Genomic DNA, 13,192 nt, shown 5'->3' with positions numbered 1-13,192 from the left:
TGTGAAATCTCTCCAGTAAGTTCTGGTTCTGCCCCAGGGACTCATCCCATAAGTTATGCCCGGAAAACTTCCAAAGGGCGGTGGCCATGAGGCATTATCCCTTCAGATAGCCAAGCTCCTCATCCCAAGTCTTATAGCCCTTTTCCACTAGTACCTACTTGGCTCGACTCAACTTGGTTTTAGTCGTTTTCCATTATGATCGAGTACCCCCTAATGTTCGTGGAGTCATTGTAGCAACACGATCATGAAAGTCCTGTGATCATTCAGATGTGAACTGAACACCACAACAATGGGACGATATACCTGCTGCTCAGTGTATGGCTTTTTGTCAGACTCGAGGACTACGGTTTTGTTTTTGTGTAGTCATTTCCCTTGTTGCCAGGTTCGAAAAATGGCGGTTTTTCCTGAAGGAGGCACTCTCATGACTCATCAAGTGGCACCACTGACTAACCTGTTGACATCACATTTTGGATCAGATCGCTTGGAACCCCGGCAGAGTTGGTATTAGAAAGTATCTGATACCAGGTACAGCCACCTAATTGAAAACCCTAAAAATTGAGTCCAGCCATGTTGAGCCGACCTGAGTAGTTACTAGTGGAAAAGGGCTATAAGAAAACCCCCTAATATGAAACCAAAAACCATAATTGATTTAATTCCAGTTTAAGGTCATGTTTTCATACACCCTAGATCGTTTTCAGTTAAGCTATCCAAAAATAGCAGCTGAACTGAAAACGACCACTTGCAAATAGCACTCTGTGATTTCACCACAGGCCTCAAACTTGTACAGACGAGGAACATCAACTTCCGTTTCAAACTGATCCGAATTTCATGTGGAAGATCGTCAAGTGATGAGCTTAGTCTTCAGCTACAGCTGAGCAGTTTGTAGTGGGAGAATCCACAGTTTCCAAGCCTGGAGGCAGTGTGTCAGGTGATAAGTGAGACCAGGATAATACTCATCATTTTTTCAGTATTCAAGGGATCCTACACAGTTAATTCGCCCCTCAGGATGAGGCTGTCAAAGCAAAGTTTTACTGTAACATCCTGAGGTGTCTATAGGGGGACATTCAGAGGAAATGATCTGAACTGTGGCATCGCAATCTTTGCTTGACAGGTTTGCTCTCCTGCAATGTTCTTCAGATACCAAAAATAAAAATCAGGTTATGGATCATTGTTTGGAAGCACTGGAGGAGACCCAGTGTCCATCACAGGGGCACTGATTTAATACAAGTTTATTAGCACTGTTATTCTCTAACCTTATCTAAGCTGCTTTTGCTGACAAAGCAATTACACATATAGGACACTGAACCTTCTTGTCTGCCATCCATTCTAATAACCTCCTGACAAATCTGAATTGATACATAATTCCTCATTCTCTCAAAAATTACCCCCAAAATCTCATGAAGCAGTAATTAATCACGTTAATTTACCAGCACTTAAATGAGAAAGTGCCCATTTTATTACTAAATACATGTGATTCTGTGGAGTCAACTTCAGTGACTGTGACTGGCTCAGGTTTAAGGATTGCTGTTGACAGTGCTCACACAGCTGCAGAGGAGAAGTCAGGGGATGCTTGCCGAGAGCTTAGAGCAAATCAGCAGAAAAATATGAAGCAGCAGCGACACAAACACAGGCGAGGCAGAGCTGGGTGATTCTGACAGCCTCGACAGACACTTAAACTGCACTCAGTGCAGTGTGGATGTCACATTTGGATGCAGCAGTGCAGCTCGAGCATCTTTTTTCATTTCGTTTCACAGCAAAAGCAGATGCAGGTTCAGACTGCGAGGGAGAAAATGAACAGAGAGTCGATGCAGAGTAGGTGTGAATGAGGGAAAGACATTCATTTTTAATTTCTCCATTAAGATTTTGTTATTTTCTGCAGCGCAGAGGATAAAGAGAGGGCGCACAATGCGGAGAACATTTTCTTTTTCCCTGACTCATAACAAACAAACCCTGAAGTCCCTCAGATAGAGATGCTTGAATTCAGGGGCGTTTAGTTCAAGCACTACTCAGCCGTTGCTCACTCTCTTTTAAAAAGTGGTTGCTTGTTTGTGCGAAGCCTCTGTGAAGCAGTAAAATTGAGTCAGGGCGTTTATTTCAATAAGTGTTAGAAACAGACTTTGAGGGATCCCGAATGCCACACAGGTTCTCTAATAGCAGCAGAAACGCCCACGTTCATGACAGCGAGACACAAACTGACGACCTATTGAGTGTTTTGGCTTCTTCCCAAGAAGAGACGTGCTGACTAAAAATAGAAATGCTGTCACGTTTCAGCCCGAGCGAGGCTTCAGGGGGCACGAGAGTGAAGAGGAAAACCTCCACTGCTGCACTTTGGACTTTGTTTCTACATATTTCATCTACTTTATCCTACATCTTGTACCCTTTTATCCTTGTCCTTGTGCAACTATTATTTAACGGTCAGTTTGTTTTACTGTCTGCTTGACTTGTTCTATTACTTTATTGCTGCTCATTTCTTTATTGCAATCAAGGCAGCACTGAAGAAGTAGATTTTTCACATCCATGTGGGCCTGCAATAAGATATCAAGAAATTTATGAAAGATTAAACTAGAAGTGACATTAGCTTTTTTAGATATGGTTTTAAAAAAGATGATAATCTTGTTTTCCTTTGAGATCATGAAAGTATTTGCAATATTTCTTTTATTGGTTATCAGGACCGGTACAAAATGTTGATGCAGCAGTATCGTATTGCTTACTCCTACATTGTTCAAGCGCTCATCATCATCATCATCATCAGGTCTCTTGCAGTGTATGTGTAGACTTGATGTGAGACATGTGTTTCTACTGTAGGTGATGCTGATGAGGATTGCAAGATCCACACCAAGGATCTATAAGTCATCAGTGCTAACGTTGGCCCATCGGGTGCATCGTGGTTGCTTCTGTTCATTGACTTCATGCTAATGACTTCATGCCTTCATTTGCGCTGAGTACTTCAGAGCTGAATCCATCCAATCAGTCTCTGGAGATTTGTGGAATTTGGCATTTCAAACAGATTCCTCTTCCAATCTGACTCATTGTATCACTGTATGTAGCTGACTGACTGTCTTATAATGTACTGAGCCACTATATCGTGATACAGTCGCATCATCACTGTATCGTGATGAGTATTTGAGATTCTTGCTTCTGCTATTTAAAGTTACAAATCACCAAACCAGCTCATCACGGCTGTTTCTTGACTCCGAGGACCGCTGCCTGCAGACATATACCGATTTACAGGAAAGCCAGTTTAAAATGTCTGTTTATGTTTTTAGCTCAAACAAAACCCTTTCTTTGTACACAGTATGCGTCAACCTCCCTGTATTGACCTCATCATCTCAGCTGTCTTATTAGTCAGACCAGCTGTCAGAGACCCTCTGACTTTTTATTTTGAAATTTGGCTTGAACGCCACACTCTTGTCTTTGCGCACGGCTCGCTTTAATCAGTACTCCTCAGCTGCACACCAGGGGCCAGATGTATAAATGATGCATACACACAAAAATCACGCAGATGCCATTTATATAACGCATAAACCGGTATTTATAAAAGAATGATGAGCAGTGAGGATGCACCCTGCAGGTAAAATAAGACAAAACCTGATAGAAAAATAATGTCTTGTGGTATTGTTTTACAGCTTACACAGATATCTTTAAAATTTCATCCCAAAAGGTTCATTTATGAGCTTAATTTTTGTATGATGAATATCTCAGTCAAGTTCAGTCAATTTTATTTATGCGGCATTTAAAAAAGAAATGAAACGTGAACTCAAAGTGCCTTTCAGTTGTTTCAGTAAAATCATAGCAAAAGTCTCTGAGCCATTTTTCCATTTAGAGAGGGCGTCACATCCAGCTTGTAGCTGCTGTTATTTACCACAGACTGTATTAAAGAAGATAAAAATAGCCTCTGTGATATTGCAGATTTGCAAAGTCCCTTTGGCACTGCTATTTTGGTGTTTTGAAGCCAGATGTGACAAACTAGAGGTGGATCTGACTGAGAAAACAAGGAACACTTCACGCTAATGCAGCAGCTACCTGTCAGTCATGTAGTACAGCATACCCTGCTTTATTCTCCATTTTGACTATAATGGGGTCCCTAATTTATAAATAAACACCGTGCTGTGTTAAATAAAACTTATTTAACTAAAACTAGAGACTGAGGACATAAACTTATTGGGAATATTTTTAATGTGGTCATTAAACAGGGAAAGCCAAGGGGTCACTTTCCTATAGACTTTATGCCACCAGGCTAATGTCTGCATCCACAGGAAACGCCCCCTGTTGGCCACTCAAAAGAGTAAGACTAGTGTTTTTAGGTAATGTTCCTTGTTGACGGCTGTGATTTGAAAACTGTGAAGCTTACACACATCTTGTTGGCGTCTTTGAGATGGCGTCAATTAGTTTGTTCAGTAAGTTCAGTAAATTTAAATATAATTAAGCCAGAAGTCAGTTATGTGAAAATACCTCCTGCTCCCAGTAATGGATCGGTCCTGCTGTGCGTTTTTTATTGTGAATGTAAAATTGCCAGTTGTCCAGCCAGTGACAGTTTGGTCAGGTGGGAGCATATCAAACACTGGACCAGTTTTTTACATTTTAGTCATTTTTTCTTTAATTTGAGTCTCATCTGCTAAACGTATTTCAGGATGTGCTTCATAAATGTATTATTGAGCATGATTCTGATGTTACATTTTGATAATTATGATAAAATAACTGTGTTCTGCTGTTGAAGAGAGTCGTCAGTGTTGCAAATTGGTTAAATTGCATGTCTTCTTGGCCCTTTTTCTCACTAACACGACTAATGAGCGGTGATGTGCCCTCAAACCATGTTGGTTTTGGGCTGTTTGTGTACATTTGTGATGAGAATTTAAATGAGGCTTATACATGTTGTCCTGCAGTTCTACAAATATTGACTTTTATGCAGCAGAGCCATGTGTATATGTAGCTTTATAACTCTGATGATTTAAAAAGCTGCTTTACTGGTGAGAGCTTTATGCAGCTGCACCCCTGGGCCTTACACAGCTTCCAAAAACCCACACCTGGCCTCTAAATGAACTTTTAGTGACTGAACAGAATCAAGAGAGGATTTTATTTACAGCTATATCCAAACCTTTATAGTCTCAGAAGATACAGAGGCATACCGAGGAATGCACTCACCAAGCAGTTTCTCACACACTTGCAGTGGTTTGTTTCCAGTCCTCGGGGAGCATCTGTACTTGCATTACCTCCATTTCAGGCTCAAGACTGCAGAGAAAGAATCTCAGCTGGCAGTCGAAAACTAGTTTCAGTGTCATTATGCTGCACGGATAACAGACTGCGTTACATGAATACAAACCTTTCAGTGTTCAATAAGACTTGAAACTCGTCACTGACATAAAAAAATCATCTGGATAGTGTTTACATATCAGAAGCAGTAGGATTATTTTCGTCTATAAATTCAGTTTTTGTTTTTCTGGTTTTTTAACCAGAGGAATTGGCCCCTGCTGACCACTGTTTTTTCATCTTTTACCTCTTATTGCTAAACCATCTCTTATACACCTTATTTCAGTGGGCTTGAGTCCAAGTGACTGTGGAGGAACGTCGGTATCGTCATTTGTAACAGCTGATAAATGAATAATTCATCCATCCATCATCCAGCTCATGGTTGTGAGGGGCCTGGAGTCTATCCCAGCTGTCACAGAGAGCTACGTTGACTCCCCAAAGGACTTTTTTGAGTGTCTGTGAAATCTGCATGTAACATGCATCTTACGCATCACTCCAGTGCTCAGCTCAGCTGCCCAGCTTGGACACAAAGTCCACCTCCATGCCAAATTGAACCTGAGAAGTGGGAGCGAGCTTTGCACAGTTTTTCTGGTAGTTGACCTTTTGTCTGCTCATATTTCCTGCATACATTACACATTGCCTGTACAGCAATGTAGCCAATTTGGGCAGGCACGTGGATGTTTGTATTTTGCTGACTGATGTCCATACTCAGTCGCTCGCATACAGCATTCTCCAGTCCATCTCACCCCCGGGAGTTGGTGCTCACAGACCCAGGTCAGTCCCATTACTTCACAGAGAGTCCAGAGTTATGTCACAGCTATGTCTGTCAACCTGGCCTACCTTCAGTAGAGCAGTTGCAGAAAGGGAGGACGCTCTATTGCTCGGCAAAACAAGAAAAGGAAGAACCATTGGAGACTTTCAGCGACACAGTGGTAGCAGGGATGTTTGATCGTTTCCATAAGGCTCTGCTAGCCATTAGAAGGTTCCTCACTTTTATGTGTAAATAAAAATAAAAAGTAAAAAAAGGAGAAGAGAAACACCGTTCAGCTATGTTAGATGTGTTAACATTGCATAGTTTGTCCACCAGAAGGCACTCTGTAATGTCCTGCAGGTTTTAGATCTCACCCTGGGTCTACACACCTGAGGTAATTTAGCCATTCAAATCAGCTGTGATGAATCAAGGACACATGTAAAACCTGCAGGACACCGGCCTTCGAGGCCTGGGTTTGGACACCAATGCATTAACGTTTTAGGGAAATCTGTTTCATGGGTCTGAAAGAAACAAACAAAAAAAAAGAATCAGTCTTAAAACCCCTGTATTGGTCGTGCTCTGATGTCTTTTTTCCATTGCTCACTGTTAAATCAGCTGCATCTGAGCCAAATCTGAGCGTTTGCTCTCCTAAGAAGTCATTTAGAGACTCATACTCTGAGACCATGTCTACAGAGCTTTCTCTCACAGGACTTCTGCTGATTGGAGTCTGAGTGCTCAGCTAAGCGATCAAAACTTGATGTATTGATCTTCCGTTGGTGTGCCCACTTTTATTGCTTTGAATCCAACTGCACAATGTGAACACAAGAAGATAGAAAGAAGATAAACGTGTTCATAGTCATCTGAATGTCAAGATGAGAAGACCGGTTTTTATGACTGCCTTATACTGCATGATTGAGATGATGGAGGCACACTACAGCTTTAGCAAAACAGTCAGCTTTTTATTGCAACATTGGATGTTTGTCTGCAACACTAAAAATGCCTGGTGTATGGCTGCCCTCAGTCGAACAACCTCTGATAAAACCACTGAATTTGTCATTTGAAAGCTGCTTAAATTGGAGGATACAACCTGAGGAAATCTGACTTTTATTACCAACGAGTTAATGTGGTCGATAACACTAATCTGTTTCATTTTACACGTCAGACCTTCTTGTGTTTTTAAACGTTCCTGCATTCCTAAACATTCCTTTTCCAGTTTGGCATGAAAATAAGACAGGACCTGGCTGAACAAAGTAGAAAATACATTTGATCAAAGCCTTGTTGGAGTATTTAAAGTGGAAATTATGAGGGTTAAGTTCTTGACTAATGAAAACCATCCAGTTCATTAAGTGGAGATTTTAACTGGAGATTTTAGGGCCTCTGCCTGATCACATCCACCTTCTTGGCTGCGTTTCCTGCCTCTCATTTATCTGTGAGAGTGTTCTGTGAAGGTGGCGGCTATCAGACATAATTGAAGAGCGGGGAGTCGTGTGTTGCAGTCAAGCCTCGTTTTAAAGCTGTAATGCGTCCAAAATTTGATTTGCCTGGCGTTGCCGCTGGCGCATCACAAAACGGAGGTTAATGGTTTTCAAATGTCAGTCTGGGAGCGAGAGAGAAGAGAGAGGCATTTATTTCAGATGGCTAAAGCATCTTCAGATTAGAGTTTAAACCTTGAAGACTAAATATTTCTTCCATACAAAAACCTGACAAGAATGTAAGGCTGTATTTTTCCTCCGAGGATGTTCCTGAGTAATATCAGACCGAGTGATTTCACAGGCTGTAGCAAAACAACGTGAAGCACTTTGAAAACAATTCTTAAAAGCATGAACTCCGTCCTTCAGGTTGCCACGGCTTTTTATTTCCACACTATTAACTGCTGCTGTTCTCAGATGTCTGCTCATCGCAGCAATTTTTCTCTTCTCTAAAATGCGGTCTGCTCCATTTTATTGTTTCATCATTCATTACACGTTCGTCTTTAGATAAAAGCCAGAACAGAAAAATGAGAATTTCCGTGGCTCCACAGAGGGCCTGGAAAAGGGTGAAAAAAAGGTGAATGCTTCTTTCAGACACAGTTGATATGCTGCAAAATCACTTCAGCAGATCTTTTAACACACCTGTGTCACTGTTTGATTTGTCAAATTTCTGTATAAAAATCACTTTTAAGATCTTATTTCCTCTAAATGTGTGCATGTGAGTGTGTATATTTCAGAACAGCGTTGTAGCTGAACACCCTTGTAAATTAAAGCCTTCGTTACAGTCACATCTGGGCTTGATCTAGACTCGTTTTGGCACGTACAACTTAGTTACAGCACTTGCAAATATTGTGTGGGCCAAAAGTAATGAGGCGAGCATAACGTAGTAACATGGGTTGTGACATTCGTGGTGTGTCACAACAGACCGAACATCTGGCACGTGTAAAGTGTAACTGTGGCTGAGTCGAGGCAACAAGTCTCTCCCTGAGCCAGTGCAGTCAATCAAAGCCAAATGTGGTCCAAAGAAAACTGCAGATGTGAGACACTTTTCGGCCAAAAAATTATTTTTATCTAGGATGCTGAGTGGGGGGGTTTGTGTTCTGAACTCTATGCCAAACTCTGATATAAAGGCTTGTCAGTGAATCCAATGCTGACTGCCGTCCCTTTCCTCTGTGGCTGACAGGTGTGCTGGTGGTGAATGTGACGTGGAGGAAGAGAACCTACGTGGGAACTCTGTTAGACTGCACCAAACACGACTGGGCTCCTCCAAGGTAACATTTACTATTTACTTTCTTTCCTTGCCTCTATCCAGCACTGTAGACAGGCTTTTGGGGTCCAGGCCCAGCCGAAAAGGTCACTGTGCTCCTTCAGCAAAATTCTACTGATCTACGTTATGGGGTGACTGTTGCTCAGGAGGTAGAGCAGGCTGGAAGGTTGGTGGTTTAATGCCTGGCTGCTCCACTCTGCACGCCAAAGCGCTTCTGGGCAAGATACTGAACACCAAGTTGCTCTCTGGAGTGTGAATGTGTGTGAATGTTAGATAGAACGCACTTAAGTGTGGGAAAAAAAGTGCTTGGGTGAATTAGGCTTGTTGCATAAAGTGCATTGAGCGCTCAATTACAGTAGAAAAGCAGTTGCTGCAGCTCAAGTTATTCAGTTAACAGTAGATTAGTGTTTTTGCAGCGACAGTGCTAACCAGCATGACTGAGGTGGACACTGACTTTGGAGCAGATGGTCCTAGGCAAGAGATTTTGAGATGCACCCCTCTTATTGCTTCACAGCTAAGAAGAGATCATTCATCAGCTTGTGAGGCTAGCTCTGAAGCATCATATCACTTAACAATTGCAAAACAAATGGAAACATGTTGAGAATATTCTGCACTCAGAAACACTAACTGTGTCTGTGAGAAAATGTATCTCCTGCTTTCTACACTTTGCAGTCTAAGAGAGATATTTTGCACTTTGTGTCTGTGGATACATTTCTGTATGAGCATACTGTGTGCGTTTGTTTGTGATGTGCTTTCAAGTAGCTTATTTATCCATAACAACAGTAATGATAGCAGTCATGTGTATCTATTTGCTGTGTGTGGGAGTGTTTAAATGAAAGAGCAAAGTGAGTTGATGTCCCCCTGTCAAAGTTCATATGCTCTGGTGCTGAGTCTTCCTCTAATATGTAAGACAAACGTTACTCACACTGAAACACACAAGACTAGTGGAGCTCAGACAAATCAACTGGGAGGTTTGGTTGGAGCTACTGACCGCTATAAATCATGTCAGGCCATTCTCCTTTCCAGGTCTTATATCACATTAAATTTTATACTTCAGTTTGGTACTGGTCCCACTCCACAGTGCATTGTGTGGGTTGTTTGCAATGACAGTGAATTGATTTTTCCAGAGAAAAGTTTTAGTAGTCTAGGCCAAAAAAAAGACAGACAGACAAAGAAAAAACTAATCAATGAAAAATGTGTTGGACCTTCTTTACTTTAAGTTTCTAAAAGATGGTTCCTTACTCAAGGATGGCATCTGTGGTGAAATAATTTTCATTAACATTTCAAAACTAGAAATCAGGTCTTTAGGTGGAAGCTCATTTTGAGCTGTCTTTCAGGTTAGACCAAAAAGAAAGGTATTATTAAAGATTAAATAGAGAGCCTTGCCTGCTAATGTGGTGCTTAATACAGTCACCAGGAGGTTTTTGCAGCTGTTTTTTTCTCTGCACTGAAGGTTATAGCAGTCATTTAGTATGAATTTCGGTTTTCAAAACATCATTTTGGTTTGCTAAGCTGGGTTGTGAGCTTTGCAGTGTGTTTCTCTTATAAGCTCTCAGACATTTACTGTTGAAATCAGGCCCCAAGCAATTCATATTCCCACTGTAAACACACTTAAGGGCATACTGCTGCCTGGTTTATTTCCCTGTTTGATTGAGCGTTTTGTTTTATCATTTTATTGTTATTCTTATTGGCTTTTTTTTGCTGCTGATTGTTTATTTGATTAACTGGAAAGAGCACCTATTTCTTCAAAGTGCTTTAATGTTGCTAAAATGATAAAAAGGCTCAATTGGCTTTGGGGCTGTCAGCTGTTGTGATGAGCTTTAACAAAAACGCTCTCCACTCTACATCTCAACTGTTTCATAAACGATGAGTGGTTTTTGTAATTGCTGAGTGGAAAATGTGACAGTCCCTCCTCGCTCCGATGAAACCTCTCAATTATCGGCCCTGTATGTAAATGATTGTTGTCATGGCAATTACTGCTTAATCTCAGAAAACGGGCACCAAATTGCTTTTTTCATTCGGGTTCTCATCAGTGTGGACGTCTGTCAATGGTGACCAAATGCGGGTTTTGTTATATAATTCAGTGGAATAAAACCCTTCCTCTTCTATGATTGATTCATCCATTTTTGAGTGAAAACGCAGCTGAAAGATTTGACTAAAATTGGATGAAATATCAAAAATAAGTTTCAGATTATTAAAAAGTTGAGTGGTCGGAAAGCATCATCACTCAGTTGATTAAAAAACACGTTTTAAATAGAAGAGATATCCTTGAAATGTCAAAGAAAAATACATAAAATTTCAGTTGCATGTTCCAGCTGCTTCTGTGACATTCAGGGACACACTGATGGAGAAAAAAGCAATTACAAACATCACAGGAAATGTGAGATATCATCGTTTTAAAATCACAGAGGGAGACGAGAAAGTCTAGTCTCAACGTGCTCTGCAGTCCGTTCCATTAATAAGGTGATTAATACCCAAAACTCTTTTTCCAAGGTCAGAATTTATTCATTGGGTATTTAACACAAATCAGTCCTGTGATAACGTGTCATAATTAATGCATTAGAAGGCCAGCCCCAATGCAAGGTTCAGAGTCCGGCGTCTAAAGCCAAGCTTTACACTGCGGATAAACATAAAGTGAGGCATTTTTCTCATCACAGCAGACAGGTTTTTGATATGAATAACAATATCCGAGTGTGGAAAAGCATCTCCAGTGTTAAGATGCTAGGCACCGAGGTAAACAGCATCAAAAGACTTCAAAGTAGAAGGGACGGCAAGTGAATGCAAAATGTCTCCATATCAAATACAGAGATAACTGTGGATTGTACAGGATTTTTTTTTATGTTATCAAAAGAGGAGCAGGCTTTGTACAGAAAAAAGTCAATTTTTATGCCTGACGACTGGGTAAATTGGTTCAGATGAGCCTTGAATGGTAATATGTTATCTCATAGGGTCTCTGTCTGATTCTGGAGTTCAGTTTGGGTAACGATATGAACAAGCTGTTCTTGGTATAAAAAATGAAAACCTTTCAGGAACAAAAGCATGGACATGAAAAAGAGAATCTTGTTTTCAGCTCAGGATTTAAGGAAGATGTCATGACCTCAACAATAAATAATGGAATACATATTCTACAAATACAACAACACTAGGGCTGTCCTGAATAGCATTCGGTTCATTCAGTTTTGTTTATGTAGCACTAGTTCACAACAACAGTCACCTCAAGTCAGTGTTGTAGGGTAAAGACCCTACAGTATTAGATGGAAAACACCAACAATCCACCTCATCCTCGTTAGTAAGCACAGTATGAGAGAGAAAAAGTAAGAAACCTTCTGTTGTGTCTCATTATTTTAGCCAAAATCACAGCACAGCCATCATCTTTAAGCAATTTCTTTTCTCACTTTCGAAGCATATTTCCTTGTGTGGAAGAGTAAAATCAAAGCAAACTGTTTGAATGTCGAAAGAGTTTCTTTGGGGGGGGAAGAACTTGCTAAATTTCACAACAAAGTTACTAAATTAACTAACCCAAATTGCACTTTCCACAGTTGCTTTTTAAGTTGCCCAATTCCCCGCTCAGCTCAGCTGCCCAGTTCGTCTCTCTTGCTTTCGACAATTTCTATTCTCCTTTTTCTGTTTTTCTATTATTCAGAACTTAAAGAGTTACCTTCCGGATAACCTTCCCTCTCTCAGTCACACAAAAGCTGCTTTTGCAGAGCAGAATGAGATTAATTATTGTTATGTATTTTGTGGCATCAGTGTGGGTTGTTTTTGGAAGTGCACACTGTCCTCTCACATGTCTTATCTGATTTATTACTTGACACTATATTTTTTTGTTGTACTTAACATGCCCAAGATTACTCCAGTCAAATGAATTGAACTTTGGGACTTTGTGCAAGTCAACCAGAAGTCATTTTATCAGTCTTTCACATGACTGTCTAAAAATTTTGTCCCACTCTTCTTTACATCGTGGCTTCAGTTAATTGAGGTCTTAAAGTTCAGAGCATTTCAGACTTGTCACAGTCTGGACTTTGAGTTGACCAATATAACACCTTGATTATTTAACATGTTAACAGGGGCCTGTAGAAGTAGCTCTTGTCTTTTGGCAATATTACATTGTCTGATCTTAGGGTGAATTTGCTGGAACATCCTTCTTTGGGACTTTCCCAGGAATGTTTTTCCATTTGTGAACAATCTTTCTTATGGTAGAATGATGGGACTCAAATTTTTTGGGAATGGCCTTTTAACTGTTTGCAGATTTATGGGCAATAACTGTTGGTTCTCAAAGATCTAAGCTCAGCTGTAGAAGTCTTTTCTCGATTGAATTGTGTTATCACCCACTTCGAAATGTCAGAACTTCTGCTTTTATAGAGTTAGTCACACTTGAAGATGATCAATTAATCAAGGGCTTTTGATTAATTGATTAGTATGACTGTTATTTGATCAAAGGGAATTTACTTAGTTCAT

The 13,192-nt window shown here is 40.5% G+C and overlaps 1 protein-coding gene across 1 annotated transcript in view; it reads left to right on the top strand.

Moving 5' to 3' along the window:
* Positions 1 to 13,192, top strand: part of znf608 (zinc finger protein 608) — a 67,299-nt gene that overhangs the window by 39,690 nt on the left and 14,417 nt on the right. Inside the window, exon 3 of the mRNA XM_063489338.1 lies at positions 8,651 to 8,738. Coding sequence (XP_063345408.1) covers positions 8,651 to 8,738 — 88 coding nt within the window. The remainder of the gene's footprint in view (positions 1 to 8,650; positions 8,739 to 13,192) is intronic.

This window comes from Pelmatolapia mariae, linkage group LG12 (assembly GCF_036321145.2).
Source record: "Pelmatolapia mariae isolate MD_Pm_ZW linkage group LG12, Pm_UMD_F_2, whole genome shotgun sequence".
Lineage (NCBI taxonomy): Eukaryota > Metazoa > Chordata > Actinopteri > Cichliformes > Cichlidae > Pelmatolapia > Pelmatolapia mariae.
The sequence above is the reverse complement of the archived record's forward strand: the minus strand, read 5'-3'. Positions and strand labels throughout refer to the sequence as shown.